This window comes from Microtus oregoni, unplaced genomic scaffold (genome assembly GCF_018167655.1).
Source record: "Microtus oregoni isolate MIOR12 unplaced genomic scaffold, Mior012 000004F_ref0000308, whole genome shotgun sequence".
In the NCBI taxonomy this organism is placed as follows: Eukaryota; Metazoa; Chordata; class Mammalia; order Rodentia; family Cricetidae; genus Microtus; species Microtus oregoni.
In genome coordinates, this window is record NW_024543063.1 from 58,058,228 (window position 1) to 58,072,168 (window position 13,941).

The 13,941-nt window shown below is 42.9% G+C and overlaps 1 protein-coding gene across 1 annotated transcript in view; it reads left to right on the forward strand.

Annotated features, from left to right (window-relative positions):
- The window catches only part of LOC121447353 (carboxylesterase 1D-like), a 38,017-nt gene that overhangs the window by 8,298 nt on the left and 15,778 nt on the right, over window positions 1-13,941 (forward strand). The window contains 6 exon segments of the mRNA XM_041650543.1: window positions 1,751-1,895; window positions 4,683-4,816; window positions 7,269-7,422; window positions 10,256-10,360; window positions 11,563-11,667; window positions 13,811-13,849. Of these exon segments, the coding sequence (XP_041506477.1) occupies window positions 1,751-1,895; window positions 4,683-4,816; window positions 7,269-7,422; window positions 10,256-10,360; window positions 11,563-11,667; window positions 13,811-13,849 (682 nt within the window).

The window sequence follows — 13,941 nt, forward strand, 5'->3', positions numbered from 1 at the left end:
GTCTTTGTGGTACAATTTCTTCCTGATTATACATAGAGGCACTGTGGTGGATTCTTTATTCATTTATAAGGATATCATCAGTATCAACATCATTCCATAGCATAATTATCACAGCCTGATGTTAAGGAGCTGTCTAAATTTTGCTATTGAAATATATAGTTTATTTACTCAATTTCTTTGGGGAGGTTATTGAGTTGTCTTTGACATGCTTGATGAAATGAATAAGAATATTGTGGATATGTTTTAGCAACATAATTACACAATTTCATGAATATTTCAGCCCCAGCAATGACATTACTGAGTCAAATAATATGTGCTTTTGGCTCAATTTCCCTTCATAAATATTCTAAACATACACATTTCTTTCACTGATATATGAAAAAGTCTTTATTTAGCAGATGCTTGCCAATGTTTGGACTTAATCAAAGAATGCTTGTTTTGTGGTTACTGAATAAGAAAAATAACAATATAAAAATCAGCCGGGCAGTGGTGGCGCACTCCTTTAATCCCAGCACTCGGGAGGCAGAGGCAGGCGGATCTCTGGGAGTTCGAGGCCAGCCTGGTCTACAAGAGCTAGTTCCAGGACGGGCACCAAAGCTACAGAGAAACCCTGTCTCGAAAAACCAATATATATATATATATATATATATATATATATATATCACAGTAATAATTTATAGTATCAAATCTTTGTGTTATAGTTATCTAAATTACTGGTGGTGTTGAACTCTTTTTCCTCTTTGATATTTGAAAATTAAAACACATTGCTATTGTTGACATAGGGCACACTCTCCAAGATGGAAACCGGAAATTCCTCTCTAGTATCTCAGATCCTACCACTTGACTACTGGGCTCAGGGGATGTTGGTTATCCTTTACATGGGATGTAAATATGCTTCCCTCCTGCTCATGATATCTTGGGCAGTTTCTCTAATCAACCTGTGCCCCATCTTTCTCATTTATAAATCGAGGACATAAAAGAACACACTTGTGGCTAATCTGGAGCTCAAAGGAGTTATCGCATAAAGGTACTCTAAACGAATGCCAATTTAAACCAACTAGGAGAACTCAGTTCTCATTAAAAGTTACCATATGGGAATAATCTCCAAGACCTTTCATCAGGGAAGTAACTGATGGTCAATGGGGCAGGTGAATAATTAGAAACTTAGCAGGCCAGGGCTGCAATGTCCCTCAAGACAGCATTCTTATCTGCACCTGAAAGATTAGGGACCAGAGCAGGAAAGAAATTCACCCAATGTCACCTAGCACCTTAGTCACTGAGGCAGGACTAGAATGCATCTATTTGCCCCAAAGAGAAATGATCCCTGACCTGCTATGGGCTGTGAGTCATTGGAGGTAGCTCTTCTGGTTGATGGAAGACTCTCAAGAACTGTATCAATTTATGTGGTAGAGAAGTAGGCCCCCCTATAGTCCATACAAAGCCTAGCAGAAGAAAGGCCATCGTACAAAGCAGGGAGTGCCACCTCCCAGGGCAAGTTGGTGTGTGAACAGCTCCTTTCATGGAGTAAGGCAGCCTGAACACTCCGGGAAGAGGAATGATGCCAGGTCTGCATTCTCTGCAGATTCAGGAGACTCTACAGCATCCCAGGGTTCCTCAGGAATCTCAAAGACCCTCTTACCCTTGATACCTACCACATTTCCAGGTTCAAGCTTCATAGGGCAAAGCTGAGCCCCAGGTGACATGCCTAGTATCTGTCTAGTGGACCTCAGATATTCTCTCTCCCTCTCAGGTGCTCCCAAGATGCTACGGTAGGGAAAATGCTCTCCGATCTCTTCACCAACAGAAAGGAGAACATTCCTCTGCAGTTTTCTGAAGACTGTCTCTACCTAAATATTTACACTCCTGCCAACTTGACAAAGAGCATGAGGCTGCCGGTGAGCATGGGGACCACTGATCTGGACTTGTGATTTCCAGCATCTGGCTTTTCTGTGCAACTGGAGGGGGATGAAGGAAGCTGGGTCTAGGGGCTCCATGGGTCAGGATTAGTTCAGAGATCCATAGCATTCTGTAACTATTGGGACTGCAAGTATTCCTTCCCTCACGCTGTCCCAGAGATGTCAACCAGATTGTAGTGGAGATTGCCGTGCACACCTTGCTCTTTCAAGTTCCCTGACACCAACAGAAAGGCATGGACTAGTCTTAGTTACTAGAGAGAGAATATGATCCTCAGAGCAGCCTAGGTATAATTTGAAGCCAATTAAAACCTGGGACGACTCTTAGAGAAAAATGATGAACTTTTTATTTTACAGAGAAACTGGGGCAATAATTGAAGAATAGGACATCAGCCATTAATGACAGAGGAAAAGAGATTGGGTTTTCTGATCACCAAGCCAGTGTCTTTGTCATGAGCTAAGCATGATATGAGGCTTTTCCACAGCACACAGCTATCACTTCCACAGTCCACAACTATCACATGTAAAACCTCCTATCCTATGGTGGTGTGGAGGGTGCAGAGGGAGACAGTGTCAGAAGCATGGCAGCCAAACATCTGGGACTTAACAACTCATTCTCCTCCTCATCTCATCACAGGCTGATGACCCAAGGAGTTAGAATTTTCCAAATAAATGAAGGCCTAGAAATGGAGTTATCTATTAGTTGGAGGCTGAAGTTGAAGGGACTGCTGGAACAGAAGATGACTCATGGGTGGAAGAGGTCAGGGTATTGTGACCTCCCTGAAAAGCCCTGGCTTTTAGCCTAGGAGTGAAGGGAGAAGTTGTGATCTTAGAATTCCTATTTTGTTCTGTATGTGCTTTGAAACCACAAGGAAGTGGGGACAGAGCTCACTCACACTTGCTTCATCTTCTATGTGCACTCAGGGTACCCATACACAGTCAGATTTGGGGTCAGTAAGAGGAGGTTCATGGGCCATTCTCACAGCCTTGCCTCCTAGTATTATAGGTGTGGATTGGTGTCCAGAGTACTCCTACAAAGACATCTAGGTTCTTGTTTTCTGGAATAAAGGATGGATCAGGGACACACAAATAGTGATAGAAATAGAGAAAGTTTATTAGAAAAAAGTACTGCTGGGAATGAAGGGAGCTGGAGAGCTGGGAGGGGTCTGAGGTTCAGGGGCCTTGAGCCATGACAATCTCTCTTTCATAAATCATTTGCACAGTTGTTCACAGCCTGGCTTTGCCAGCATTTGAAGATTACTGGTCTTGGCTTCCATACAGGCTGTCCCCCCCCCCCCCCCCATGGTCAGAAGGGTTTTCAGTTTTCCTCTGCCGTTGGATTCTCTCATTTATCAATCTTGATTCCTCTGGAGTACCCCCTCTATCCTAATCTCCCCACCCTGAGAGCTGTGATCCCTAGAGTACTTTTTTTGGGGGGGGGACTGAAAGATGATATTCTGTCTTTTAAAACCTTCCCTGTGCCTTTGAGAAGAGTAATCCCCACCTAAGAGAGATCACAAACTCTTCTCTACTTTAGCAGTTGGAGCGGAGACTGAACTTCCTGTAGCAGAAGTTGACTAGAATCCTTGAATTATTAGGGATATCGTTTGAAATAGTCATATCTTAGAAGACACAAATTTTACATGGTTATAAATACCAAGCCTAAGCAAGAGCAGCATGACTGTACCAACCAGTGGCCCCAGAAAGGGTAAGAACTATTGAAACCATGACACGACTGCCCTGAATCATTGATGTGATCTCTGTGTTATGTAGTTTACTCTTTAGAATGTTGTTGAAACAACAGGAGCAAATGCCTTCATGGTTATATATTGAGAATGTGACAAGACACAAAAGAACATTTTAGAAGAGTAATCTAAAGTTAAAGTATATTAAAAGAGAGATAGTGTAAGTCTATTACCACTGAATGCCAAAACTAGTATTAAAAGAAAAAAATAATGAAGACAATTATCACATAAACTAGGGTTACAGTATTCTCAGGTTGAAGGGTCCTGGAAGTGAATGACACCAAGAACAGATAAGAAAGTTATTTCTAATGCTTGGAGGTCAGTTCTTGGTATATGTCACAAATTGCAAGTTTTTCTTTATTGGCAAAGTTATAATATTATTTCAACACTCTCATGGCTTGGCATGGATCTTTGAAACCTTAAAACTCAGGCACAGTGAAGTTATCTACTCCAACAAGGTGACCTTTAAAAATCCTTCCAAAGCAATTCCACCAAGGTGACCTTTCCTAATCCTTCCAAAGTATTTCCACCAACCAGGGACCAAACATTCAAATATATGAGCCTATGGGAGTCATTCTCATTCAAAACATCCCAGCAGGAATAAATGAATCTGGAGGTAGTCACCACACACAATATAATTTCACCCATCACTACAGAGCTAACTGATATGGAGTATAAATTCAAGTAGATGAAAAGTTTGGGAATGAATATTTGGGAAAACAGGACATCCTTGGTCCTTCCTGTGCCTGCAGTGGTGTTATTAATGTGAAGAGCATTAGAATACATGGTACTCAGGATGGGAGTGAAAGGCAAGCACTTCCAGGAGACATAAACTTGGACGGTGGGCCCAGCACTGGTGAGAAGAGATGGAAGACGATGCTTTTTGTTGCATCCTTGCTAGGCACTGACAGACTTTGGGCACTGACCTCTTTCAGGCAGGGTGAGGAAAAGACAACCAACATAGACAGTTTCTAATGGCCTTCCTAGTGCTGCTTCTTATGGTCCTTGCTGCTGTCTCCTGCAGGTGATGGTGTGGATCCATGGAGGTTCTCTGGTTGTGGGTGGGGCATCCACCTATGATGGACTGGCCCTCTCTGCCCATGAGAACGTGGTAGTGGTGGCCATTCAGTATCGCCTGGGCATCTGGGGATTTTTCAGGTAGGTCACTAGAGACTGTACATTAACTCCCATAATTGTCAGTTGCATACTGATGGTGCACAATAACAAAAAGGTGAATTCAGATTTTTTTCTTTGAGAGTCAAAGTCCAAGATCAAGTGACCTCATGGTGGCATCTGGTGAGGCCCTTTATTAGCACTGCCACATTGTCAATGCATCAACATGGAGTCTTCCACTTAGACACCTAGATATTGTTCACAGTGATCTAGGAAACCAAAAAGAGGAGCCTTGTTCTTACTATAAGAGCTTTCTCACAGATACCTTCCAAGTGTAGCACCTGAAGACCTAATCATCTTTGTAGCGATGAGGCAAGCAGGCCTGCTTTTCGTCCCACCTGGCTCCCGCCCGGCTAGCTTTACACCCGAAATAACAACACACAAATTGTATTCATTTAAACACTGCCTGGCCCATTAGCTCTAGCCTCTTACTGGCTAACTCTCACATCTTGATGAACCCATTTCTATTAATGTGTGTAGGACTACGAGATGGTGGCTTATCGGGAAGATTCTAACCTACGTCCATCTTGGGCCAGAGCTTCATGGCGTCTGCCTCATTGCCTTCTTCCCAGCATTCTGTTCTGTCTACTCCACCCACCTAATTTTCTGCCCTATTAGAAGGCCAAGGCAGTCTCTTTATTAACCCATGAAAGTAACATATAGACAGATGACCCTCCTCCATCACACCTTCCATTGGGTCTTGTCCATTACAAGATCCATCACTGTATATTCTTGCTGCCTTGGGGAGCAATAAGCCTAGGTAGCACAAACCACATCTAAGTCATAACAGCTGCTGATTCAAAGACTTTAGGACCAAGCTATAGTGATGTAATCTCTCATAGAGCCATTTGCTCAACTCTTTCAAAAAACGTCTGCTCCCTTCATTATTAGCCTCACCCACCTCCTCCTTCCCAAGTAATGCCTGTGGATCTACTTTTAAATGTTTGTACTGTTTCTCCTGCTTTGATCGCTACCCTGTGATGCCCTGACATGTTCTCTATGGTCCACTCTTAGTGTTATCCCTTCTGAAACGTTCATCTCTCTTGACGTGTGCTGACAATACACTGCATTCCTCTGTACTTGTGGTCACTGCATAGCACAGTGGTTGAATAGTTGTCAAATGCTATACATCTTCTCACAGGAAAGGAAAGGAAGGACCGTCTTCTGAATGAACTTAGTGAGTGCTCCTGCAGGCATGTTTTCATCTGCCTATGCTCTCCAGGCTGCCACAGAGGAAAATTGAGACCTTCAATGGTACTCCTAACCACATGGGACTCACTGCATCAGCCACACAGTCAGTTGCTACTGCCTCTTTGAGAGAATTCTTCTCCTGGCTTTGGTTATGCACCATCTTGTTGGATTCATCGTCTCCCTCCCCAATGAAGCCCCAAGTGATTCCAGCTGTCCATTTGCTGCTCCCCATCTGTAGTCCTCAACTCTCCTTTGAACCTCAGGCACTTGCCTTTAGCTCCCTTGTCTTGTTTCCCTGGGATGTCTACAGAATGCCTTTACAGTGTTCATGGAACTGTAGACTCCATGTATCTCCCTAAAAAATATATCTCTTTCCTCCAAGTTTCCCTATATACCTGCTGTCAGCTCCGCCTTCCCCTTTGATCAGGAGAAAGGCTTCCTAGAAACCTGGATTCTTCTTTCTTGCCCTCTCTACATTCAGTTCCATATCAAATTTTCTTGCTTTCCTTTGAAATATGCTCTGAATCTATTTCTTCCTACTAATCAAAGCCCTATGTCTTTGCCCTGAATGATATCTTAACCATTTATTATTAAAATATTGCTAATACCAGGATTTGATTATGTGTATGTCAGAGTGAGTTATGTCTTACCACTGGAGAGGGTCCCCACTTGGTCTACAAGGACATACAAGTCCTGGCCAAGGCTCATAATGCATACTCCGCACATTACACACTAGTTTCATACACAGCTTTGTCCTCATGATCCTGAGGCCTTTGCACTTGGCTCTACTTCCTCCCTCTGATCATTTCTGAGATAGATGTGTTCATTCTATTCAGGCCCCATCAAATGCTGGTGTCTCAAAGGATCCCTCCATGGTCGTGAAATCTTTCTTTCTTTCCTCCAGGCCTCCTGCTAGCTCCTTGGCTCATTTTAATGTCCCCACTAGATGGCATTATGCTCTCTTTTCATCTCGTTCTGATTTTTGGAAGTTTTTGTTTAGTTCTCAGGTGTGCTCTAGGTATTAAACCACTCTGGGGTACATAATGATACCTCAGCACACACTTTATGGGAGAGGAAAGCCCCACCTAGAACAGTGCTATCAGAATTAGGGGCAATGAAGGTCCCTGTGTCACGAATGCAGAAGAAGACTTATTCCTGAAAGCTCACACTGAGCTCCTGGTCAATCTGTGCTCTTTAGAACCTGCTGTGACATATCTGTCCATACTTGCACCCCATTTTCTTGCAGCACAGGAGATGAACACAGCCGGGGGAACTGGGGCCACCTGGATCAGCTGGCTGCATTACGCTGGGTTCAGAACAACATTGTCAACTTTGGAGGAGACCCAGACTCTGTGACCATCTTTGGAGAGTCAGCAGGAGGTTTCAGTGTCTCTGTTCTTGTAAGTGTCCCTGGCACCAGGCCTCATGCCTAGACTTTATGTGGCCATTAATAGGATCTCTTGGAGCCAGTCAATCCAGCCATGGTATTTTTGCTCTCCTCGAGTTCAATTTACTAATTGTACAATATCAGATAGTGTTGAGCAAAGGGTCAACTTTTCCTTGACCCCAGAAAGCTTAGAACTGAGGTTTATGCAGGATCATCCAATTCTTCTGGATCAGTGACATACCCATCTTTTATTGTAGAGGCTCTTCTTCTTTGCTAATCACTTAGCATTAGGACTTTACCAGTCTAGGGGACTAGGGGTTGATAGAATACAAACAGGGAGAAGCAAAAAACATGAGTTAGACAGAATGTCATTCAATGGCTACAAGATAGGTCTATGTGTTGGGGGGGGGACTTGATAACAGACAAGGGTTTCCTCTAGGTGATATGAGGATTTTTCTATCCTTAGAGGCAGAGCACCTGGGTTTGAGGAACGAGAGGTTGATAAAGGTGGCTGAGGGGAAGAATGAGCCAAGTGACAAGTGGAGAGTAGAACAGAGAATGTGGGACACAGACACGGTCCAGGGGACAGTGGTGTGTCGTGTTGGTGTGGAAGTAGGTTATGGATACTGAGGACACAGAAGGTGTTGGGAGAGGTAAGGAACTCTTCGGCTGCTTCACAGAGGAGCACAGGGTTATCCCTATGGCCTCATCTATCTACAATTTTTAAGCACTTCCTTTTAATATTGTAATATAGTGTATTAATTCTCCCAAAGCATTAATTCTCTTATGTAAATTTAATTGAATGATATTCCATGGCTAGGATGAATTTTTTTACCTATTCAATCTCCTAATAATGAAATTTCGAGTTATCTTGGCACAGTTTTCTAACAAGAGCCTGCAGCTAGATGAGTCACAGGCTTTAGGGGAGAACATATGTAACTGGAGGTTTCTCTCTCACTTACCAGTTCCCAAATAACCACTCCGAAGCTTATAATAATTGCAAACTGTTTGGTCTATTAGTTCAGGCTTATTATTAACTAGCCCTTACAACTTAAACCAACCCATTTCTATTACCGTATATTTTACCTCAAGCTCCATGGTTTATTACCTCACGTCCTGTTTCTCTGGCAGTTGCTGGGGTCTCCCTGACTCCGCCTTCTTTCTCTCCCTGACTCCGCCTTCTTTCTCTCCATACCTCACTTGGATTTTCCACCTGGCTTTATTCTGTCTAGCTATTGGGCAAATTAGCTTGTTTATTAACCAATGATAATAAAACATATTCACATCATCCCCCATCAAACATACTGCTATTATTTTGCTAAATGAGCATAGTGCGAAAGCAACCTCTAAGAATTTATCCTTATACCCACGGGTGAGTGCATTCTCTCAACCCTCACCAGAGGAGCATCTTTCTTTTTTTCAGTAGATGGTGATGAATGCAGAGACTTGAAACTGGACAGGGTGCCGAGAATAAGAGACTACAGGATGTGCAGCAGCCCTAAATGGGTATCTATATCATACTTCTTCTCCCAAGACTCAAGGATCATTGCAGAAGAAGTGGGAGGATTGTATGAGCTAGAGGTGGTGGATGACGACAACACAGGGATGGCGTGATAGGGCAGCTGCACATGTCAACTCACAGTAGTCATGACAACAGGCACAAGGCCTGTGAGAGCTCAAGGCAGACAAATCTCAGCACGGAAAGGGAAGGGTGGCATGGAGTTCGACCTCTATCTGAGGAGCTATTGCAATTGATAATTACTGGGACAAGAAGTGCTAGTTTTCCTTAAGGCAGCAGTTCTCAGCCTGTAGGTTGTGACCCCTGTGAAGAGTGAATGACCCTTTCACAGGTGTCACCTACGGCCATCAGAAAACACAGATGTTTACATTAGCTTCTGTAACAGTAACAAAATTACGGTTCTGAAGTAGCAACAAAAATAATTTTATGGTTGGGGGTCACCACAGCACGAGGAACTGTATTAAAGGGTTGCAGCATTAGGAAGGTCAAGAACCACAATTTTAAGGGGTTATCTCCTGGTAGGTAGAATAAGCTCCAGTGGCCAAAACTTCAAGACCATATGGACTTTGTGGGTTTAAAAATACAAGGACACAAGTTGGGCAGGTAGGGAAGAGGGATGGGCCAGTGGGGAACTGGGAGAGGAGAGGTGAATATGATAAAAACTCATTGTAAGGCCAGCCTGGTCTACAAGAGCTAGTTCCAGGACAGGAACCAAAAGCTACAGAGAAACCCTGTCTCGAAAATCCAAAAAAGAAAAAGAAAAAAAAAAAAAGACTCATTGTATAAAATTCTTAAAAAATAAAAAAAACCCACAAATTTTCCATTGTAAATATCATGGGGAGTCTTAGATTTCTCTTTTGTAGCTCCTTTATCATATACATTTTTATTTTTGTTTCCTTTCTCTACTTTGGCTCAAACCCAGAACCTCAGGCATATGAGGTAAAACTTTAGCTAGGCTCTTTTTTGGGCGCGCGGGGGGGGGGGGGGTTCAAAATAGCTTTTTATAGGGTTAATTCTAAGAAGTAGAAGTGCTTAAATGGATTTGATGTCTGGGATTGCTAACTCTCTTTCCAATAGTTTTGTCATTATGATTGAGTATTTAACTTTCTGTTCGGCTTCCTTCCAAACTCTGGTTCCACACCAGTTTCTCTCAGGAACTCGGCCATACAGGCAGCCTGAGATGCTTTCTGGGATACACGGTTGTGTCTATAGCGTACCAAAATCCCCGGCTGAACAGCCAGGGCCAAGAAGCAGATAGAGGGAGACTTCAAAGGCAAGAGAGTCACTGACCACTCCTGTGAATACAAGCTCTGCTTCTTCCTGTCAGGTGCTGTCTCCTCTGGCCAAGAACCTCTTCCACAGGGCCATTTCTGAGAGTGGTGTGGCCCTCACCCCTGGTATGGTCAGGAAAGATGTCAAACCTGTCGCTGAGGTAAGACCTACCTTGGGCAGCTCCCATGCCCTTTCTCCTGCTCTTCTGGTGTCCTTGGCAGTCTTTCTTGCCTAGAGATTCGGGTCTAAACCACACGAGGTCCCAGTGCAGAGAGAGGAAGTGGACACGAGCCCTCAAAAGTACTGTTCACAAAAGGAAAAAAAATAGTGTTCTCTGACTGAATCTCACTGAATATACAATCTACTAGTAAGGGCAGGCCCTATACAGGGCCAACACAAAATGAACCCAGTAACATTTTTGGAGGGGTGCATGTGTGTGTATGTATGTGTGTGTGTGTGTTGTGTATGTGTATGTGTGTGATAATACTTGGTGTGGGCATTTAATTTCCAGTTTTGTGATTCTATGAGGTTTCTGTTTGTGAACACGTGTGTCGCTGCTTCTATAAGTTTCTACTGCTTTTTCTTTGACCTTTTTCCTATTTGTTGTTATAACCCTCCTCCTCATCATCATAGTATTGCTACTATTATTATTATGAGATATATTATTATATATTATCATGAGAGAGAGAGATGGGAAGAGTGTGAATTTGGGTAGGTGTGGAGGTAGGAGGATCTGGGAGGAGTTGGGGGAGGGGAAACTGGAATTGGAATATATCGTATGACAAAATTAAAGATGCTCAAGGAATACCAGACATGAGAGCGGCTGAGCCAGAAAGCCTGCAGGGCTCCACTCAAACCATGTTCTCTAAGTTTGGATATATCTTCATATAATTTGTGCTGTCTAGGCTTCCTATAAATTGTGACATACAGAGATATGAAACCTTCCTTCACTATACCCCTGGCACTAGCTTTCCTTATGAGGCAGGTGCAATAATCACTCTTATTTACTGGTAGAAAAATGGACAGGAAATGACCAGAGAGTGGAAGAGGCTGTTGTGAAGCACACAGTGAAATTTAAGATCCCTTGCTCTTTACTGAATTGAACACAGCTCATGTTAAGTCCTCTGCTTTGACAATATGCCCATTTTTAAAGTTCAAATAACAGAGATATAGATAGAATGCCATTATTTCAGTTAGAAGCCAATGTCAACCTCTGCTGGTCACATGCCTGTCAGTCCAGAGGATTTTCAAGGACTCCCTGCCTTCTTCAGAAATCCAAGGTGGCAGCAAACCCTTCCGTCTACATGGATGGAGGGAGGGCCATTGATCTTGACCTCTGCTGTTACTTTTGATTTTGTATAGCAAGTTGCCATTGCTGCTGGATGTAAAACAACCACATCAGCTGCCATGGTTAACTGCCTTCGCCAGAAGACAGAGGACGAACTCATGGAGATCAACCTGAAATTGGTAGGTATTCTCTTCTGAGTGGCCCCACCTGTGTCCTTATCTCAGGACTTACCTATTCAGCTGTACCTTGCTTTGAGTGGTCTGGCTGGGAAAGTTCTCATCTATTAGAAGCCTTTTGATCCAAACTTGGAAATTTATCATTCTATGTTCTTATGAAATATCATGACTATAAGAAAGCCCCAAAGCAGCAGGTATTACACTACAAATGAAAATTGTGTAAGAGGGCTGGGGATGTGACCTGTACTATAGCACTGGCACAGCCAGGGCAAAGTCCTCAGCTCTTCAACAAAGCAAAATACTACAATCATTTCTATCCTAAAGAAATAAACCATCCTATTAATGTTTCATATCTATTTAAAAATTAAAATTCCCCATTCCACAAATAATTACTGTTATGAATTTTAAGATGGGGTTATTAAGCACATTTTAAAAAAGGATGTGCCACAATTTATCTTCACTTCTTAAAATGTTTTCTCAGTAATAAACTATTTTATTATTATTCCAATAATAATTATTCCAATAATTTAGATTTTATGAGATTCTTTCCCAATTTTGGGAATAGACTTCCTATTCTTCCTTCCCTCCCTCCTTCCCTTCTTCCTTCCCTTCTTCCTTTCTTTCTCCCTTTCTCTTTCGTTTTTCTAGACAGAGGTTCTCTGTATAGTCCTGGCTGTCTCAGAACTCCCTCTACAGACCAGGCTGGGCTCGAATTCACAGATCCGCCTGCCTCTGCCTCCTGAGCCTGGGATTAAAGGTGAGTGCCAACATGCGAGGCTTTTCCCCCATACTATTTCTTTATTTGTCATCCATCCATCCATCCATCCATCCATCCATCCATCCATCCAGTATAGCTAATTTTTTATTTCTAAGGTTATACAACTACAAAATCTCTTCTTTCCTTTTCATCCGTCCAAATGCTCTCCTATGTCCTTCCCCACTCTTCTTCAAATTTGTGACCTCTTTTCTCACTAATAGTTATTGCATAAATATATGTATTTGTCTAGTCAAACATATTCCTAAATATAACCTGTTCATAAAATGTTTCTTGTATTTATGTTCTCAGGGCTGATCATTTGGTACTGGATAATCAATTGGTGTGCTCTTCCTGGGGACGGTACCACCTCCCTTAGCTCCCGACTTTCCCCAAGTTGCCTTTAGTTCTTTGTGTAGGATCAAGGCATTATAGGCGTTACCCTATCCACTACAGCGGATGGATCCTAGGACTGAGTCTCAGATAGAGGCCAGACCTGAAAGCTAAGCCATAGGGTTGTGAACACTGCAGTCTTGATGAACACACTACAGAAAAGCATGGTTTAGACAGGTCATTGAGATTGTTAGGGTTAGGGTTTGCTAATTGTAAGAGAACAAGGGGCAAGAGGCTTCAGACAGAGAAAGGAAAGAGCAACAGAATCTTCAGGTGACTCCTGTCTTGGGATGTGGCACTCTGGAGCTGTTATGGAGAGTCCACACCGCAGCTTTCCATGTTTCTTTACTGGCGTCTTTCTGAAGCACATTTATCTTCTTGTCACGCTAAAGACAGAGCACTTCACAGTTATGTCCCATTTCCTTCTAAACTGTCTAGTCCCGGCATCGGATTTGAATTCTGTTGGATTGACAGTGTGTGTATCCGTCTTTGGACTAGTCTCTTAAGTTCAGGGCTATGGTGACTCAACTCACATGCAGATGTCTGAGTTGAAAAAGTGAGGGCGGGGAAGGGTGGGAGAGGGACAAACCAGTTCTCTTTTGATGGCCCGTTCTACCTCCTGCTCTATCTCACCATTGTATCCCTGCTACCAAAGTCATTTTAGTATTTCTTTTTTCCTCAAAGGAGAATTGGGGGTGTAGTTACCAGGGGAAATGGGTAGGTAGAAAAGATAAAGAATACCCTAGGCATAGGCATTAGTGTCTTTCCCAGAGCTCCAGCAATCTTGGCTCTGAGTCTGAGACTTTGCCCGTTTGATGCTATCTTCTCTCATCCTAGCCCATGCCAATATTCAGAGAATTCTGTGCAGTCTTCTGCTACCTTGGGCTCACATAAGGAGGAGCCAGGAGGGAGAATCTGATACCTTAGGGATGATGGCCAATGGATCAGCTCTTACACATGGCGACCATCTCACCAAAGTCTCTACCTCTATCTTCACAGAAACCTTTTAAGGTCAATTTACTTGGAGACCTCAGAGAGGTAAGGAGCTTTTCCCTCTGAATTATCAATTTTTAATCTTCTTAGTGTTATTTTATGTTGAACTATGAATGGAGAATTTTCCTGTATAAATT